At 42.2% G+C, this 20,555-nt stretch overlaps 1 protein-coding gene across 7 annotated transcripts; it reads right to left on the bottom strand.

The window, feature by feature from the left end:
* Positions 1-4,263: 4,263 nt before the first annotated feature.
* Positions 4,264-20,555, bottom strand: LOC101732729. 7 transcript variants are annotated; one of them, XM_018091377.2, is made up of 6 exons: positions 20,399-20,555; positions 17,459-17,785; positions 15,479-15,511; positions 13,361-13,495; positions 12,656-12,693; positions 4,264-4,785 (listed from the first exon to the last, which is right to left on the bottom strand). In XM_018091377.2, the coding sequence occupies exons 1-6, from the start codon at positions 20,538-20,540 to the stop codon at positions 4,600-4,602; spliced, it is 861 nt and encodes a 286-aa protein (XP_017946866.1). In that variant the 5' UTR covers positions 20,541-20,555; the 3' UTR covers positions 4,264-4,599. The 7 variants fall into 7 exon arrangements, with proteins under 7 accessions (XP_017946866.1, XP_017946872.1, XP_031752322.1 ...); XM_018091383.2 differs by lacking the exon at positions 20,399-20,555 and adding an exon at positions 19,252-19,327; XM_031896462.1 differs by lacking the exon at positions 20,399-20,555 and adding an exon at positions 19,007-19,102.

Raw genomic sequence — 20,555 nt, 5'->3', positions numbered from 1 at the left:
ACGGCTGATGAAGGTTCCATGTATAGTTGCAAGTTCACAGGTGTAGGTCCCTTGGTCTGCGACTGCAGCATTCTCTATCCTGAGGGAGGCGCTGTTTAGTTTTATCCTGCTGGTGCAGTTACTGAAATCCATGTTTTTATCTTTCCAGAATGAATAAATACAGGGGGAGCTATAAAACCGATGGGCCTTCCAAGTGATCATTATGAAGGAGTCTCCTGTAGGAACCTTGTGTTCACACTCTAGAACCGCAGTATCCCCACTGGGCACTGATACATCTGGAATACACAGAAATAATCATCCAACACACATGTAAATACACCAAGTAAATACCTTTCTACACTGCAAGATAGAAAAAAAACATCTAAATCTGCCTCTAGTCAGAGGGAATAAAATCAGGCCAATCCCAGACTAGTCAACATTGAACTAAGAGTATTAACATTTGTAACATTCGGTTCAACCACTCGTTGGGGTCCAACCTTTGGTCAGGGTTGTCTTAGCTCCTGAATTGGTTACAGATAAAGAAAAATAGTGCATCAATCTCCCATGGAACAAGAATATGTAGGGCAGCAAAGGCATATCCACCCCAAATCTCATCCTGACCAAGCCTTAAGCTGGGCTTTTAAGTGTATCCAAAAGTGCAAATAGCCTTCTCCAAAATATCTTACCCAACTGGCCTTCAGGTTGAGCCTACCTAGCCAGAGATACATGGCCCTTCATAGAGGGCAATTTGGGAACCAATGGGCAATACTGACTGTAGGAGTGTGCCTCTGTCTGTGGGGCTAGTGGGCTAGGTTATGTGTGAATAAGATGCCTAAAGTAGTGATGAGCGAATCTGTTCCGTTTCGCTTCGCCGAAAAATTCACAAATCTTTCAAAAGATCCGCGAAACGGCCCGCCGTTATTATTTTGTGGCGCAGCTATTATTTCGTCGCCCGCGGCTATTATTTCGTAGCCCGCGGCTATTATTTTGTGGCGCGGCTATTATTTCATCGCCCGCGGCTATTATTTTTTCGCCCGCGGCTATTAATTCGTCGCACAGCTATTCTTTTGTTGCCCGCGGCTATTATTTTGTTGCGCGGCTATTATTTTGTCGCACGGCTATTCTTTTGTCGCCCGCGGCTATTATTTTGTTGCGCGGCTATTATTTTGTCGCACGGCTATTCTTTTGTCGCCCGCGGCTATTATTTTGTTGCACGGCTATTCTTTTGACGCCCGCGGCTATTATTTTGTTGCACGGCTATTCTTTTGTCGCCCGCGGCTATTATTTTGTTGCACGGCTATTCTTTTGACGCCCGCGGCTATTATTTTGTTGCACGGCTATTCTTTTGACGCCCGCGGCTATTATTTTGTTGCACGGCTATTATTTTGACGCCCGCGACTATTCTTTTTTGACTCCGGCGACAATTTTTGGACGTGCAGTGAATTTTTTCATCCGTTTCGCCAAACAATCTGCCAATGGCGAAATGCGGAAATTAGTTGCAAATCCATGCCTGGCGAAACATTTCGCCCATCACTAGCCTAAAGGGGAAGGGGTTCAAATGGTGCGGATAGCCAAACAGACACAATGTCCTACTAATTGCACTTTCTAAAGGAAACCATCTCATTCTTTCTTTATTTTTGTCATTTTGCAAAGAAAGAGGAATGAGTAGAAGCCTCCTAACCCTTTGTAGCAGAGTTGCAGCGTGGGTAGGATTAGTATGTTTAGTATGTTTGGGTGGATTCTCTCTACTTGGGAGCTGAGAGAGATTTAATATCAGGCATTGGCTTTGTTTCTCCTGACCTTGTACAGAGGCAATAAAAGGAGCTGAGACTCCTAGTAGGAAACTCCTGGAAAGGCAGGGCATAATCTGCTCACCATAGGGGCATTTAGGGGATGAGTTCTTAAACAAGCAGAGTATCCAAGGCTATTGTGATACTAATATCTACAGTTAGTATTAGTGTTTGTATATATAGTTTATGTATGTGAGTGTATAGATTGGTAGGTGTGGGTTAGGTGTGCTGGGTTTACTTGGATGGGTTGAACTTGATGGACTCTGGTCTTTTTTCAACCCTATGTAACTATGTAACTATAAGGAAGATTTAGGGAGAATTAGTTTCCCAAACCCCTATACATATAGAATTATACGCTCTTAAGTGGAAAGCCTTCTGTTGGTAGCCACCTCCACATCCAGTTTACCCCAGCCTCCCCTATTGCTAACCAAAATGGTTTCTGCATCATTAACCAAAATGGTTTCTGCATCATTATTTACCCACAGTTTCTTGCCTGATCAATGTATGGATTAAATTAACATCAGTAATAAAATGATCCAAGTAACGTTCCTACCTGCCTCCGCCAGAACCAGGGAAAACAACAAAGCAAAAACGCGGCATTTCATCTCTGATTCTCCTGTGCCGGTGCAACTGGAGGTGTTGGTGTCCGGTGAGACAGGATATTCAGTGAGAAGCTTCTTTTTGCAGTTAAAGTGCTAGAAAGGAAATAAAACTTTCTGACCTCATCCTTTTGAAGAACTTCTCTGAGAACCCAAGTATAGATATTAATAGTTTAAAACCAGCAACAGCTGCTGTAAGTAATAAGACTGACTAAATCTGACAGTTGGGCGCTATAACTAACTGTAGGAAACCTCTGTGGAATAAAACGTTGTCCTTGTTCTACTCCTACATTTCTTTTATTCATGAGACCTCATTGCACGCCCCTATGGAATACAAAGGAGAATTGCCAACCAATTGCTTTGATGAAGAAAAAACACTTGTTGATGTTGGGAGTTGTAGGTTGATGGTACTGAGACGTTCCTCTGGCCTCAGCCTGTGCCAAGGGATAGATGCAAGGAACCAGAATGTTCCATGGAATAAACCTTCTTACTATATTGCTGCTGGGTCTATGGGATTCCTTTGTCCTGCTCAGCCAATCCCTTAAAACCCTAAGGTCAGAAAAGTCAAGCAAACGTCAGGGCAGTAGGACCACAGAAGGGCAGTAGGACCACTGAAGGGCAGTAGGACCACAGAAGGGCAGTAGAACCACTGAAGGGCAGTAGAACCACTGAAGGGCAGTAGGACCACAGAAGGGCAGTAGAACCACTGAAGGGCAGTAGAACCACTGAAGGGCAGTAGAACCACTGAAGGGCAGTAGGATCACAGAAGGGCAGTAGAACCACTGAAGGGCAGTAGGACCACAGAAGGGCAGTAGAACCACTGAAGGGCAGTAGGACCACAGAAGGGCAGTAGAACCACTGAAGGGCAGTAGGACCACAGAAGGGCAGTAGAACCACTGAAGGGCAGTAGGACCACAGAAGGGCAGTAGGACCACAGAAGGGCAGTAGAACCACTGAAGGGCAGTAGGACCACAGAAGGGCAGTAGGACCACAGAAGGGCAGTAGAACCACTGAAGGGTGGAGTTTCATTTTACCTTAGGAACAAAAGCCCAGCTGGGGGCTCCCACTCATAGGACTTAAAAGAATATGTAAATAAATAATGCGCACTCTTCTTAGTAATATTTATTGGGAACAAATACAAAATGATAAAACTGTAAGTGCCAATAAAGCTGGGTAATGATTAGTAGGTAACTATCTGGCTTTGGCTCTGCATGGAATTAGATACATTTGGCCAGGGATAATATTATCACATATAAACGAATATGGGACCATCTATCTAATCTTATATTTACAGGGCCTGATGTTCCAGTTTGGCTCCCAGGCTACTAAATGAGCAAGTTTTCCCAGTTACATGTTCATCTTCAGTATATTTGCTTTTATTCATGGTAGGACTGGCACTGGGAAACCCATGGAACCGTGACCAGTGTAGAAAAGTAATAGTTTGGTGTAATGAGCCCCAATGGCCTATTGATCAGTAAAAGGCAGTAATATGGTTTGTGTTGCCTTTAACCCCCTCACTGCCTGTTCTAAGCTGGGATCAGCTATGATAGGACAGCCATCCCTCTGGGTTCCGGAGACACTGCAGTTTCGCAGGTCACAGCTCCCCCTATACTGACCCTCATATCTTAATCCCTCTTCTTCCTATAATTCCTTCCAACGAATTTGGTCTCTTTGCAGCTTTCAAATGGGGGTCACTGACCCCGGCAGCCAAAAATCTATTGCTCTGTAAGGCTCCAGTTTTATTGTTATTTTTATTACTTATCTTTCTATTCAGCCCCTCTTCTATTCATATACCAGTCACTCTCTCAAACTGCTCCCTGTTACTAAGGAAAAATGGACCCTAGCAACCATATAACTATTAAAATTCCAAACTGGAGAGCTGCAGAATAAAAAGTAAAATAAAAAAACCCATAAAAAATGAAGACCAATTGCAAACTGTCTGACTGCAACAGCATTTAATTCTGTCCTGGCATTGGTGGGCCAGTGTCCTGACCCCCCTATGTGTCTGTAAGTTACCTACCTACTTAGAGTGTAAGCTCACTGGGGCAGAGTCCTTATTCCACCTGTGTATCTTAATTTATCTCTTGAGTTCTAATTGTTTATCATGGAACTGATTTTTATTCATTTATTTATTTACTTTTATTTTGTAAGTACAGATACAAAAGAAGCTAAATGGGTCCTTTATCCATAAGTCATATAAACATTTATTTTTCTAGCTACAAAAATGTATTCTATGCAGTTTGGTTTTGTTCTTTGTCGTTGGAATCTTCCACAGAGCTGCATGTTTCCTCCGCCGTAATGTTATTATAGGTGATTTCATTGGCTGAGGCCGGGCCCGGAGTGTGCAGAGATCCAATGTCCAACGGAGGCTCTACAGCACTTATTGGTGGCGTTTTGGAGGCATTGATACCTGTAACCTGCAATATAATAATTATTATGGGAGCAGCGGGGTATTTATATAAACTATAGTAGGGTTTCTGTAGCAAACACCCCAGCTGTACCGGTGCAGGAATGGCTGCCCCCGGGGCTACACAGCGGGGTATTTATATATACTTGTTAAATATTGGGTATTGGAAAATAAGTTGTATCCCAGGCCTGAATGAGTTAACATGGTTCAAATGTGCACCCTGACTCACAATCTACACTATATCTCTATACATACACTATACATACCCCATTGTTCCTTGAGTCTGGAATGTGATTGATAGGAAACATATGGTCTTAGGGGTAATACAGTGGGGGAGGATTTTCCAACAGGGATATATATCAGCAACAAAAGGCTGGTCTCACAGATATACAGACACACACACCCTTACACACTCACACAAGCTCTCACTTACACACATTCACTCTAACACACATGCATACATACATTTTTACCACTTTAAATGAATACATACATACTTTGTATTGTATTGGGAAGCTGTCAATATTGTTTGTGACTGGCTTAATCATTGGTAATTTGTATGTACTTTTTGTAATTCTTTTCCACACATTAAATATACTTAAAATATCACCTTGGTGAGTGGTGTTTGTTGACCATAGTACTTATACAAATATATAAGAGAAAAGATAATTATAACAGATGGCGAGCCAGCCAGGAGCAAATGTTAAGTTAGAGGAAGGAATGTCATTTTCTAAAATGAAGCACAAAATTAACAATGTTATGTTAATGGTAAAAACATTTAATATGTTGATGTGCTCAGGTAGGAAGGGAAATGATGTAGGAAAGACTCATTCTCATTCTGATGAGGAAAAAGTGGAATGTGACACAGTTAGTACTGACTGTCTGGCTAAGGGGATTGCTCAGCATGAACTGAGATTGGCAGCAGTAGAATCAGTTTTGCAAAGGAATAACCAGGTTTCGGTTATTACAAAAGAACAGAGATCTACGTTTATTCCGGATCTCAGTGATCCAGAATTAGATTATGATAGGGCAAAACTGCAATTAAAAGTTAATAAACAACTTTTAAAAATTGTGAAAAACATTCCACATTTTAATGCAAATAAGAGTGTTTTAACGAATTGTGATCTGTTCGAGTCTCATATAGAGAGATATGATTTAAGTGAAGAACAGAAGAATAAAGCGGTTAGACTGTGGGTGCCGGCACGTATTTCCCAGAGGTTATCAATCCCTGTGAGTGCTCCCGGCACTGATATAGATGGGAATCTAATACATGGCACAAGAAGGGACAGGCTATTACAGCTTAATTATATAATTAATGGTGAGAAGGTACTTGATATAGAGGTGCTTAATAATCTAGAGACCTCTATAGATGATGACCCCTTTACATTTCTGGTTTTGTTTGAGCAAGTTTACAGACTGGTTATGGGCATTGAAGAAGATCAAGTTACACAGCAAATGATAAAAGCTTTTGTAAACAAGTTTAAATATCTAGATCCTGGTGCTAATATTTTTGCTTGCAGTCTGGATACTCTTCAGAAAGCAGCCTCACATATAGATAAGTATAGGAGACAGCTTATACTGCAGAACTCAGACCCCTCAATCATTCACGTGATAAGGGAAATATGCCAATCAAATAAAGCAAAGATAAAGGCATATACCCATGCAATCTGCCATTTTTGCAGAAAGCCAGGTCACTTCTTTAAGCGATGTTTTAAGAGACGTAATTTAATCAAAAAGCAAATTAAAAATGATAAAGATTCTGAAATGAGGCAAGAGCAAGCTCAGGTCTGTGCTGTTAAACAGGCAAGGGAACCTGATGCACAGAATGGCCGCTCCCAGTGTCCCATGAATAGAACAGTCTGTTGGTATAAAAGACCCAGGACTGAAGAGAAAAGGAGTTACTCATTGTTACTGAGAAAAGGAATATGCACGTTATAGGGTTAGTGATAAAGAAATGTTAGTACTTATTTCTTAAAGGTTTGTAAACATTGTGTAAATGAATATGATTGGGTATACCTATGGAGAAAAACTTTTACATGGAAATATGTAGCAGTGTTATTGTGATTGTAATGTTTTTTCATTGAACTGCAGAAGCAGGGAAGTTTAATGTATGTTAAAAGTTTTATACTGTAGAATTGCTGCAAATGATAACCCCCTATTTAGCCAAATGCCAAGTTAGGTTGGTTGAAAAGCTATTTTGGCAGTGGAATCATAAACATCAGAATTGTATTGTTTTATTTGTAGCATAAAGTGTCTCTGTATGCAATATGGGTTTTGAAGTTATACTGTCTGTAGCCCAAATGTCAGGAAATTATTCTTCAGATTATGCAGCCCAGATATTATAATGGGTATAAGGGAGACAGGGAATATTAAAGGAAATAGAATGATCTCACCCAAAAGTTGTGGAGCAGCATTTATTAATCTATTGCTCAAAGGCATCTAAAGTTTGCTTGTGAGGATTTTTAAGGTTCAGTGTAGTTAAAAGGTATCAGCACTGTAGCACTGTTTTCCTGTTTAAACAAGGCTCTCAGGAATATTGTACCAACCCCCATCCCTGTGTCATGTTTTTCTAGTCTGTCTAACTAGAACCAGTAGAATGTTGTGTTTCCACTGACCAATATGTTAGAAAGATAATGTCTCTAACAAAATCCGAGGTGATTTGAAGAAGCATATGCCCAGTGATTGATTGACATTATGGGGCTGGATAGTCTTGAAACATATAATATAGGGTATATGGTAGGCACATTGTGGATTCAGAGGGGGAAGGTAGGCATGGAGCATGATCTTTGATGGATGTGGGGGCCCAGAAATTGTTAAGACTTTGTCTAGTTTCCATTTGTTTTTTCAGCTGTTGGGGCCCTAACTCAGGCCCTGGGAACCCTTTTGTGTGTACATCCTCTGTCTTCATTGTGTTGTTTCATCTGGTTCTCCAAAATGCCATACGGTCATTCCCATTCATACAGGGGCCTTATTATAGCAGTCTTTGGTTCCAAGGGGCACACTGGTAACATTCAGGTTACACCAGGGAGTGATGTGTAGAATTGCTCAGTCATAGGTATTGTGCTCATATAATGAGCATACTTCTACTGTATAAAAGTTGGGACAGTTAAACAAAGCTTATTTTGTGAAGATTGCATTGTATTTCCATGTAAATTGTTTCATAAACGGAGGGAAATTATTATTATAGGCATATTTGCCAATAAGGGAATTATTTCACTAACCTTTACCAAATAAGTACAGGAACAAGAGAGTAGATACATTTCTAATCTATAATTGCATTAGTACAATTTTTGGTTTGTATTTAGATAAAGGGTAACAGGGAAAGATGGGAAAAAGCTTGAATACACTAACATCTGCGAGGGGGATTCACAGAGAGTAAAAGGAAGGCTTAGGCCCTGAGTGATACATAAGGAGAGTAAAAGTTAAACAGATGAAATTACTGAAGGTGTAAAGAATGTTAGGACCTTGTAAACTAGTAAAATGAAAGCATACTAAGTTATATATTGTTTAACTAATTGTGAAATTTGCCAAGTTTTTGTGATTTTTTCAGATGGGTTTCTTCCTCTACTGAACAGACCAAGGATAATAAAGAAATGTGGTGTCTTCTGGTAGTCCATGGACAGACTATGCATGCAGTGTGGTTTTATGTGACATTGTTTAAGGACTGTCTGTTAATCCTTGGTCTCATAAGTTTGTTATATGTTTGTTTGTAGTGACTAACAGGAGCATGATTGCATGGTTCCAATACAGGAAAATCTTAATTAACATTGATTAATCTGCTCTCTGTTAACTACACTGTACCTGATTCAAGTAATTTTTACGTGTTTAAATTTGAAACTTAAAGGTGCACATACTGAAGTCCTGCGCAGGTTAATAAATTGTTTTTATATAAATTATTTTTGATAACGTACGTTTCAATCCATTGATGTTATGAATATGTTGGAAGAGTACTCTATATACATCTTATGGACCTTTGATAGTTTGGATAATCATATGACCTGGCCAGTTATGTGATGAAATGTTTAAACCTATCAAAGATGATTATAAGATGTATATGTTTAATAACTATGGTTTAATAACTAAGTTATGATTATGGATCCAATATTTTTTTCTCTTGCAAGATCATCAACTGTATATACATATGTTTTAGGTTTGTTTGGAGGTATAAAGTCATACTCAGTGTTAATTTTTTTTATACGTGTAATGTAAAATATAATTTCCATCAAAGTTTAGATTGCACAGGTTAATTAATTTAACCTGTATGATATTAGTCAAACTATTGAACTGGTTTCCAGTAGAGAGGTGCATTATTGCAAGAGGTTAACTAACTTAATATAAATAAGAAATGTTATCTAGATACTATTTCTAAATCTATGAAAGATGTCATTATAGAAATGTTACTATGGACCACATATTAAGATATGATGCAGGAATGATAACCAACTTTAATGCAGGCAGGAATTATTAAGGTATGAGGCAATTGCTGGGATGGATAGGATTATGTTTTTTAAGGTCTCAAATAATGGTCTTTTTGACTATGTAAGTTTATTTGTTTTAACATGGAGTCTGGTTAAATTGGTTGAGAACCTTGGTTTTTAAGGGTCTTTGAAACAGATGGGCTTTGGTATCCTATTACACAAGGACACATGTGATTCCATACTATACACACATACTACTGATCTATATATTATATAGTTAATACAGGGTATAAAGTGTATGTGTTAGGAGTTTGATTTTGTTTTTTCTCAATAGTTATATTAACACTAATGAAAAACAAAAGACCATAAGGCTCCAGTGACAAATACATTTCCCAGCAAAGAACAAAGAACTCATTCTTGTTTTAACAACATGTATATGCGGTATCATTATTTGTATAAATAAAGCAAAGTTGGGGATTTAACATTTCATTGTACAGGTAATACATCTTAGACACTCATCTGGATGAGAAGAAACATCTGAATAACATCAGCTGCTGAAATATTTCTTTTATATTTCATAGGAAATATTAAATGTGTTGATCATGGGGAAAAGTATCACATGGATAAAAACATCCTGCAATAGATAACAGATTATACAGTTTAAGAATGTTTTCCTTAATATGCAATTATGTTGGGACCATGAAAATAGTTATTACTTACAACATTTTAAAAGGTTAAGGTAATGAATGGACAATAATGATTTTTATGTCTATGCCTTAAACACATGTTTGTTAAGAACTGGGAAGAAGGCATAATTTTTATATGTTTTTATTTATAATTTTTTCCCATTTATGTTTTCCTTGCATTTTCATAAGATATTTATGATTTTCAATATGAAGGACATTATTAAGCATGAAATGTATAACATCATATTCATAAGAATGGCATGGTAATACAGTGATAAAATGTTAGATTAGTATAAATGTGCAGTTTAGCAGTAGCTATAGGCCATGCTGGACAAGACTCTGCAAAACAACAGAAGAGGAACAACATCCTTTGAAGAGAAGTGCTGGTTTTGGTGTGAAGTGATTTGCAACACAGACTGTGACTCAGGGTGAAATTATACTTGAAAGATAACATTCATAAGGGTTACCGGAGAAATTATTTGATTCTGAACTTTATGAACTGTTCACAAAGTGACTGTCTTATCCCTCCTGATTCTGTCAGTGTCTGGTTCAGTCTCTAACAGACTGTTTTTCTAAGATCCTGCTAAAGACTGTGTTATTACTGCTTATTCAAGTCCCACCTTCCTTTCATTGGGTACGGCCTATGTTATGGCTGTTCTACATCAGGATAGATGCAAACATGCCAGGAACCTCAGAGTGACATTGGTGATGCCGGTACTGGTACAACTCCCTGATTCTGTAAAGGTGCTTAGTGGCTGATCTGCTAAAAGAGCCAAGGCTTAAATCCATTGGGCCCTACAGGACAAAGGGTTGCAGGATGCCGGGGATTTACCCAACTACAGGGAGCCCATCTGGATTCATTCACAGGAGAAATGTTTGATAAATATGGAATAACAATGTAACAAGGAACAAGGTTTCTTGGTATAACTGACTCCCATAATTGAGTACCGAACTTTTATTTGTCACTTTTGATGTTTGCTGACACATTTTGAATACAAGACCATGAAAGGTGTGGTAAGAAAGTGCAGTTGAAGTTACAGTTTCAATTGCAGTGAAACACAGTGCTATGACCAAAGACTGTAATGGAAGATTTTTAAAGTCAAACCAGGAAACAGTGAATGGATGAGCAGAGGATGGAACCGCCTATAGATAATAGATTATTTTAAATCTTCTAAATTATCACTGTTTACCATCTCATTACATGATATTACATCAGTTGTCATTTGTACAATGAACATTTGGTGTATTGCAAAGGAGTTCTGGAAATTTGTAGACTGGGTTTTCAAGGACTCTCTCTTCAAAGTTCTTTTCCAGTTTGTGTACAAATATTATGTTCTTGTCAAGTCAGTGTGCAAAGGGGGAAATGTTAAATATTGGGTATTGGAAAATAAGTTGTATCCCAGGCCTGAATGAGTTAACATGGTTCAAATGTGCACCCTGACTCACAATCTACACTATATCTCTATACATACACTATACATACCCCATTGTTCCTTGAGTCTGGAATGTGATTGATAGGAAACATATGGTCTTAGGGGTAATACAGTGGGGGAGGATTTTCCAACAGGGATATATATCAGCAACAAAAGGCTGGTCTCACAGATATACAGACACACACACCCTTACACACTCACACAAGCTCTCACTTACACACATTCACTCTAACACACATGCATACATACATTTTTACCACTTTAAATGAATACATACATACTTTGTATTGTATTGGGAAGCTGTCAATATTGTTTGTGACTGGCTTAATCATTGGTAATTTGTATGTACTTTTTGTAATTCTTTTCCACACATTAAATATACTTAAAATATCACCTTGGTGAGTGGTGTTTGTTGACCATAGTACTTATACAAATATATAAGAGAAAAGATAATTATAACAATACTATAGTAGGGTTTCTGTAGCAAACACCCCAGCTGTACCAGTGCAGGAATGGCTGCCCCCGGGGCTACACAGCGGGGTATTTATATAAACTATAGTAGGGTTTCTGTAGCAAACACCCCAGCTGTACCAGTGCAGGAACGGCTGCCCCCAGGGCTACACAGCGGGGTATTTATATAAACTATAGTAGGGTTTCTGTAGCAAACACCCCAGCTGTACCAGTGCAGGAACGGCTGCCCCCGGGGCTACACAGCGGGGTATTTATATAAACTATAGTAGGGTTTCTGTAGCAAACACCCCAGCTGTACCGGTGCAGGAACGGCTGCCCCCGGGGCTACACAGCGGGGTATTTATATAAACTATAGTAGGGTTTCTGTAGCAAACACCCCAGCTGTACCAGTGCAGGAATGGCTGCCCCCGGGGCTACACAGCGGGGTATTTATATAAACTATAGTAGGGTTTCTGTAGCAAACACCCCAGCTGTACCAGTGCAGGAATGGCTGCCCCCGGGGCTACACAGCGGGGTATTTATATAAACTATAGTAGGGTTTCTGTAGCAAACACCCCAGCTGTACCAGTGCAGGAATGGCTGCCCCCGGGGCTACACAGCGGGGTATTTATATAAACTATAGTAGGGTTTCTGTAGCAAACACCCCAGCTGTACCAGTGCAGGAATGGCTGCCCCCGGGGCTACACAGCGGGGTATTTATATAAACTATAGTAGGGTTTCTGTAGCAAACACCCCAGTTGTACCAGTGCAGGAACGGCTGCCCCCGGGGCTACACAGCGGGGTATTTATATAAACTATAGCCACAGCCAGGGCAGTGTAGCCGGTAAATCTGACAGCCCAAACTATATAATAAAAGGCAAAAATCTACCTACGTTTTCCCTTCGCAGAGTCTTTGAAAATCTTCTGTTTGCTGAAACAAAAATGGAGGATTTATAGGAAGCATATTTATTTATGGTATCATCAGTCAGAGACAGCAATAAACATTAATAGTGAGCACAAAAGATTAATTTTGCCCTGCTTATCCCTGGATGCCCAGCCTTTTACACCACAGAGAAGCACTGAGTGCGGAGAGAAGACTCGATCTAACTTTGTCTTTTATTTATTGCACCTACAGAATCTAGAATTCCATGCTCTGCAAGGTCTCAACTCCCAAGGGGGCCTAGGGGCAAACAGAGATAGACATTTGGCAATTATCTGAATTGGCAGCTTATTGACCCATGGACCAATGGGCCTGCCCAACTAATATTTGTACAGAAAATTGGCCAGGTATCTATTGAGCAGGTATGAAACTCTGTCAGACGAAGACTGTATCGGCAAGTTGATATGGTCCTCACCGACGGGAGAAAGTCCCAGAAGGTATCTTCTAACAAGAACTAGATATATCCCTTTTATACATTCATAGATTTAAGCTAGATTAATTTTGTTTTTACAGTTTCTCCCCATATACAGAAATAGGGCTTTCCTCATCTTTCCCAAAATTCCACCGGCTCTTGGTAGATGCCTGCCCCTTTGGGTGGGATGAAATGAAAGCAAAATATATAAATAACATAAATATTGAGAACTTCTGTATCCCTTACCGGTTATTGTACCCAGGCAATAAAACAGCAGTGAGCTGGCCCCAATTACTATGAGGATTCTCAGCAATATCACCCAGTAGCCGAGCCTGGTGCTGCCTTCAACTCCGGAGCAGCCGCCCCTTGTATGGGTTGTACCTGCAACATATTTTATTAGAAATAAAGAGCTCGGACAGAATACAATATCGTTTGTACAGAACAGAACATTGAATTTGGCTTGTAAGTCTTTTATAAAGCTTAAAGCTGTTCGGGGGAACTCGTGCAGGAGCTGTTGGGCAGGTTGGGAGCCCTATTGCTGTACCAGCTACATCACTAGGTCCAACTCCATATTAAATGAACTACATGTTAGAAGATAAGAACAGATTCAGAATCCCTGATCCAGCTGCAAACTCTGAAGCCCTCCTGTATCCTTATTTCAGGGCTACTTTGACTCCTGTGTGGCAACTTCATTCTAAAGGTGGGCCATACATGGGCCGTTTGACTGATTCGGCAGCATATCGGCCTGACGTCACGCATACACATGGGGCGCAACCTTATAAAAGGGCCTGGCACTGCCGTACATGGAGCCGCATAAGGAGAGGAACCATGGAAGAAGTAGGAGGATGTGTGGGGGGCACTGTGTATTGGGGGGCACTGTGTATGAAGGGTACTGTGTATTGGGGGGCACGGTCTATAAAGGGTACTGTGTATTGGGGGACACTGTGTATGAAGGGCATTGTGTATTGGGGGGCACTGTGTATGGGGGGCACTGTGTATTGGGGTACTGTGTATGAAGGGTACTGTGGGCCATTGGGGGCACTGTGTATGGGGGCACTGTGTATGGGGGGAAAAACTGGCACATAGTTATAACTCACTGCCTTCTCTCTATATTTGTATTTTATATGTAGGAGTTGCTATATTGTTTTCCTTAGGTAGTACAGTATGAGGGTATAACATTTGCGTCTGATCCCGCCATTTCTACTATATAAAAGGAGTATTTTTAGAAAAAAATGGGGTGTGTTAATTGGCTTGTAAGTCTTTTATAAAGCTTAAAGCTGTTCGGGGGAACTCCTGCAAGAGCTGTGGGGCAGGTTGGGAGCCCTATTGCTGTACCAGCTACATCACTAGGTCCAACTCCATATTAAATGAACTACATGTTAGAAGATAAGAATAAACAGATTCAGAATCCCTGATCCAGCTGCAAACTCTGAAGCCCTCCTGTATCCTTATTTCAGGGCTACTTTGACTCCTGTGTGGCAACTTCATTCTAAAGGTGGGCCATACACGGGCTGATTGCAGCTGCCGATATGGGTCCTTTTGACTGATTTGGCAGCATATTCCAAAAACGGTATCCACGTTTTGGGAATTTTTGGTCGTGAATTTTTCAGCATTTTCACAAATTTGTGTAATTATCCTATTTTATTATTATATTTCTATTTTGGCAAGGAACTGTTTGTGCAGGGCCCCCTCAGAAGATCTTTTTGCAAGGGGGCCCAGTGCAACCAAATTACACCAGTGGTTGATGTTCAGCATGCAGGAACTACATAACCCACAATGCATTGCACTGGGATGTTCCTTTCCTTATTGGCATCACGTGTGCAGCAGGGAATTGTGGGATTGGGAGGAGGCAGGCTGAAGGCAGGCTGAGGGGCAGGCGACTACTGTTACATTTTATTTGAGCCAGATCAGCAGGGGAACAGGAGGCGGGGCTTAGGGAACGGCTCCAAACCAGATTATTACATCAAACATTATGAAAAGGCTGCATATTTTTAACTTATGTATATTGCAAAGTTGCTCAATATTTTACAATTACTTTTCAAAAAGTTTGAGTTGTGTTTGGGTTAAGTTTCCCTTTAAGAAGAATTAGAAGCCCTGTAAAGGACTCGCACTTTGGATTAAGTTGTTCTTTAGGAGCCTAATGAGTCTTCATGTTCTGCAGATGTCAGGAAAGTACCGGTTATTAATATGGTGGGAATAATGGCAGCCCAGTTATGTACCGGTGGTAGTAATGAGTGAATAGAATGGATTTTATTATAGGAAACAGCAGAGAAAAGGACAGCAAAATGCTTGAGCGTAATAAAAAAAGTAGAATTTACAGAAAGCAATATATATCCATGAGTTACGTTAATACATCCTACTTACTGGGCAGCTGGGCAGTCGTCCTTTCCTTATGGCCTAGAACAGAAATCAGAAACAACATTGGGCTGTAGGTGGAGGTTACAGCAAAGCAAATGTACATTGTTTGTGACTGTCTGCCCATTACTCTCATTATTGGCCATTCACAGCTAAACTCAAAGCGGTTAAAATATTGTCATTTTATATAAATGTTTCTTCCCCAGGTGCAACGAAGGTTAAAGGGACCCTGCCATGATATTTATGGGCACTGTTTATCTTTAAATGAGATAAAAATAATTCCCTCTGCCATTTAACCTTTTATTATTGAACCAACAAATGTATTTGTAGCTGTAATATTGGTGTGTAGGCGCCATCTCAGTGCCTTGTGCCTGAGTCTGAGCTTTCAGCCAGCGCTACCCATTAGAACTGCTTTCAGCTAACCTATTGTTTCTCCTACTCCCATGTAACTGGAGGAGTCCCAAGCCGGACTTGGATTTCTTACTATTGAGTGCTATTCTGATACCTACTGGGGGCTGCTATCTTGCTCCCTTCCCATTGTTCTGCTGATCGGCTGCTGGGGGTGAGGGGGGGGATATCACTCCAACTTGCAGCGCAGCAGTAAAGTGAGACTGAGTCTGAGCTTTCAGAAGGAGCCAGCCCTACACATTAGAACTGCTTTCAGCTAACCTATTGTTTCTCCTACTCCCATGTAACTGGAGGAGTCCCAAGCCGGACTTGGATTTCTTACTATTGAGTGCTATTCTGATACCTACTGGGGGCTGCTATCTTGCTCCCTTCCCATTGTTCTGCTGATCGGCTGCTGGGGGTGAGGGGGGGGATATCACTCCAACTTGCAGCGCAGCAGTAAAGTGAGACTGAGTCTGAGCTTTCAGAAGGAGCCAGCCCTACACATTAGAACTGCTTTCAGCTAACCTATTGTTTCTCCTACTCCCATGTAACTGGAGGAGTCCCAAGCCGGACTTGGATTTCTTACTATTGAGTGCTATTCTGATACCTACTGGGGGCTGCTATCTTGCTCCCTTCCCATTGTTCTGCTGATCGGCTGCTGGGGGTGAGGGGGGGGATATCACTCCAACTTGCAGCGCAGCAGTAAAGTGAGACTGAAGTTTATCAGAGCACAGGTCACATGGCTGTGGCACCCTGGGAAATGAATATGGCTAGCCCCATGGGACAAACAGATTACAAGCTCTATTAACTGTATTAACTCTTAATTTTGACTGGAAATGAAACAAAACACTATGCTGTGCAGGGAGTGTCTTATCTATTTACAGGAACAGAACATATAACAAATGTAACCCTATCTTGGCCCAAAAATGCCCCTTGCATTTCCCCTCGCTAAGTAGAGGAGAAGGGAAAAGGGTGTTGTGCGACTACAACTCTCTGATGCATTAAAAATTAGTTGGTTTTGTTTTTTATTATTCATAGTTTTTTTTTTTTAATTATTTTACTATTTGTTCCACAGCCCTCCAGTTTGAAATTTCAGCAGTTATCTGGTTGCTAGGCTCCACTTTACCTTAGAAACCAGGGAGTGGTTTGAGAGAGTGACTGATATATGAATAGGGGAGGGGCTGAATAGAAAGATAAGGAACAAAAAGTAACAGTAACAATAAAACTGGAGCCTCACAGAGCAATAGGGTTTGGCTGCCGGGGTCAGTGACCCCCATTTGAAAGCTGCAAAGAGGCAGAAGAGGAAGGCACATAATTAGAAACTATAAAAGATAAATAATGAAGACTGTTTGAAAAGTTGCTTAGAATTGGCCATTCTATAGCATATTAAAAAATTGGGCCTTGTTGACACCAAGCTCCCCAGCACACATCCACCTTGTTCAGAAAATGGAGGCCAAAGAGGAAGTACCGCCCCCTTTTAATCACTGTATTAAACTGTGACAGGAAGTGGTCATCTTCACATGAAGATATGTAAATAAGGTAATTATTAACCCTTTTGGGTCCCTACACAAATAAAAATCGTAACAAATTCCAACTTACCAGTGATTTTGACCATCACTGTACGGCCCACAGTGTTCACTGACTGGGTGGTTAAAGTGCAGCGATAATACCCAGTGTCATTCAGTTGGGCCCCTACAAACGTTAGTAAGTAAACGGCCGTATTTTCCTTCCGGCCCGTCCATTCCATGAGCCGCCCCGGCCCCGCGCTGAGAGACTCACAGGTTTCCCCTACAAACTTGCACCAACTCACAACTGGGAGTTCTTTGGAGCAGAAACTGACCGGACATTGTATGGCAAGCGATTCTCCCACAGATTCATTATACTTTGTATTCCTCTCAGTGTGTATTTGTGGGCTGCACTCTGATCCTATCAAAAGAGAAAGCAACAGTGTATATACAGGTATGGGATCCGTTATCCAGAATGCTCGGGGCCTCACACAGACAGGCAGCCCCCCAGCCCCTCTGGGAGTTCCTCACACAGACAGGCAGCCCCCCGGCCCCTCTGGGAGTTCCTCACACAGACAGGCAGCCCCCCAGCCCCTCTGGGAGTTCCTCACACAGTCAGGCAGCCCCCCAGCCCCTCTGGGAGTTCCTCACACAGACAGGCAGCCCCCCGGCCCCTCTGGGAGTTCCTCACACAGACAGACAGCCCCCCAGCCCCTCTGGGAGTTCCTCACACAGACAGGCAGCCCCCCAGCCCCTCTGGGAGTTCCTCACACAGACAGGCAGCCCCCCCGGCCCCTCTGGGAGTTCCTCACACAGACAGGCAGCCCCCCAGCCCCTCTGGGAGTTCCTCACACAGACAGGCAGCCCCCCAGCCCCTCTGGGAGTTCCTCACACAGACAGGCAGACCCCCCCAGCCCCTCTGGGAGTTCCTCACACAGACAGGCAGCCCCCCAGCCCCTCTGGGAGTTCCTCACACAGACAGGCAGCCCCCCCAGCCCCTCTGGGAGTTCCTCACACAGACAGGCAGCCCCCCAGCCCCTCTGGGAGTTCCTCACACCGACAGGCAGCCCCCCCGGCCCCTCTGGGAGTTCCTCACACAGACAGGCAGCCCCCCCGGCCCCTCTGGGAGTTCCTCACACAGACAGGCAGCCCCCCCGGCCCCTCTGGGAGTTCCTCACACAGACAGGCAGCCCCCCAGCCCCTCTGGGAGTTCCTCACACAGACAGGCAGCCCCCCAGCCCCTCTGGGAGTTCCTCACACAGACAGGCAGCTCTGTGCCCCTCGCCCACCCAAAGACTCTTTACTTTATGTACTGGCCAGTTGCCTCCCTCATGTGGAGCAATACAGCAACAGGCCATTTCACAGTCATACATGGTGCAGGGCTAGCGTTTCACCTCACACATTTTCTTCTATCGCACCTTGTGTTTCCCACACAGTTCAGCTGACAGGAGGCCAATTCTGCGGCCGGCCCATCCGCACACACAGGAGACAGTTCTACCTTTTCGTCTCTCACCTCCTCAGACACCATGTCTGACTTACCCCTACTCACATTTACACCTGCCCTGCGCTCTCACACAGCCGACATTTAATGAGTTCAGGAAGTTCCCCCGACCTCTCATGAACACTCTCTCAGGCCCCTTACTTTCCCAGCACTGTGTATAGGGTTCTAGTGGCCTTTGTATCGAAGTATATACAGAACAGAGCGGCTCCAGGTGGGGGGAACATGCACCTTTTTACCTCTCCATGCCGCTCCTCCCTCAGCTGCCTCTTAATTAGCGACAGTGATTATTAACCCCGTCTGCACAAGGAATCCCCCTGCAGTCCCCATCACACAGCTCAAATGTCCCCTCTCTTACACTATTAGGAAAGACTGCTGTGTTTTCTAACCTCACTGTCACAAAATCGACTAATTATGTCCAGGCCCGGATTTCTGGCGAGGCCTAGCGCAGCATAAATTTGGGGTGGCATGCCCACCCAGCCACATGTAACATGTGCTTACATACAGAGCACTGAATGGGAGCGGCCTCTGGGCGCCCGAAGATGAAATCCAGCCCTGATTATGTTGATGTGTGCTACTTACCGGCCAGCTGGGCAGTTATTGTCTGTTATCTATTTACAGGAGCAGAACATATAACAAATTTAACCCTATCTTGGCCCAAACATGCCTCTTCCCAGATGGACCATTGCTAAGTGGAGGAGGAAGGGAGAGGGTGTTGTATGACTACAACTCTTTAGTCCAGTAATGTCAAATGGTGAGATACCTTGTGGAGACAATGGCTGCCCTTCCTATCTTACCTTTGACACAGCTAGTCCTACATCTACATCACCTTTTCCTTGGGGTCTCTGCTCCCTGACCTTTTCTAAAAGGCTGGTCCCTAAAAGGTAACTTTTATTACAATGTAGAAAGTGCTATTCTGAGACAATGTGCAGCTGGTCTTTGTTTTTTATTATTTGTGTCTTTTTTTTATTCTTTTACTTTTTGTTCCGCAGCTTTTCAGTTTGAAATTTCAGCAGTTATCTGGTTACTAGGATCCACTTTACATTAGTAACCAGGAAGTGGTTTGAGAGGGTAAATGATATATAAATAGAACAGGGGCTGAATAGAAAGATAATCAAAAGTAACAATAACAATAAAACTGGAGCCTCACAGAGCAATAGGTTTCGGCTGCCGGGGTCAGTGACCCCCATTTGAAAGTGGAAAGAGTCAGAAGAGAAAGGCACATAATTTAAAAAGTATAAAAGATAAAAAATTAAGACCCCTTGAAAAGTTGCTTAGAATTGGCCATTCTGTTTAACTGGACACCATTACACTACACTAAGCTCCCCAGCACACATCCACCTTGTTCAGAAGATGGAGGCCAAAGAGGAAGCACCACCCCCTTTTTAATCACTATAATAAACTGTGACAGGAAGTGGTCACTATCTCTAAGAGCCAATAACAAAGATATGTAAATAAGGTAACTATTAACCCCATGGGTCCCTACACAACTAAAAATCATAGCAAATTCTGATTTTAAAAATGTTTCCAGCTTACCAGTGATTTCAACCCTCACTGTTCTTCCAATCACTGACTGGGTGGTTAAAGTGCAGCGATAATACCCAGTGTCATTCAGTTGGGCCCCTACAAACGTTAGTAAGTAAACGGCCGTATTTTCCTTCCGGCCGGTCCATTCCATGAGCCGCCCCGGCCC

The sequence above is a fragment of the Xenopus tropicalis genome, chromosome 2, assembly GCF_000004195.4.
Source record: "Xenopus tropicalis strain Nigerian chromosome 2, UCB_Xtro_10.0, whole genome shotgun sequence".
Taxonomy (NCBI): Eukaryota; Metazoa; Chordata; class Amphibia; order Anura; family Pipidae; genus Xenopus; species Xenopus tropicalis.
Note: the sequence above shows the minus strand (reverse complement) of the source record. Positions and strands in the feature narration are given on the sequence as shown.

Bases quoted from the DNA above. Each gene is read 5' to 3' on its own strand.
- LOC101732729 (XM_018091377.2), bottom strand. From the start codon at position 20,540: ATGGAATGGACCGGCCGGAAGGAAAATACGGCCGTTTACTTACTAACG. The intron at 15,512-17,458 runs GTAAGTTGGAAT...TTTCTGTTCTAG, and splicing joins AGTGATGGTCAAAATCACTG to GCCATAAGGAAAGGACGACT. The intron at 4,786-12,655 runs GTAGGTAGATTT...ATTATATTGCAG, and splicing joins AGACTCTGCGAAGGGAAAAC to GTTACAGGTATCAATGCCTC.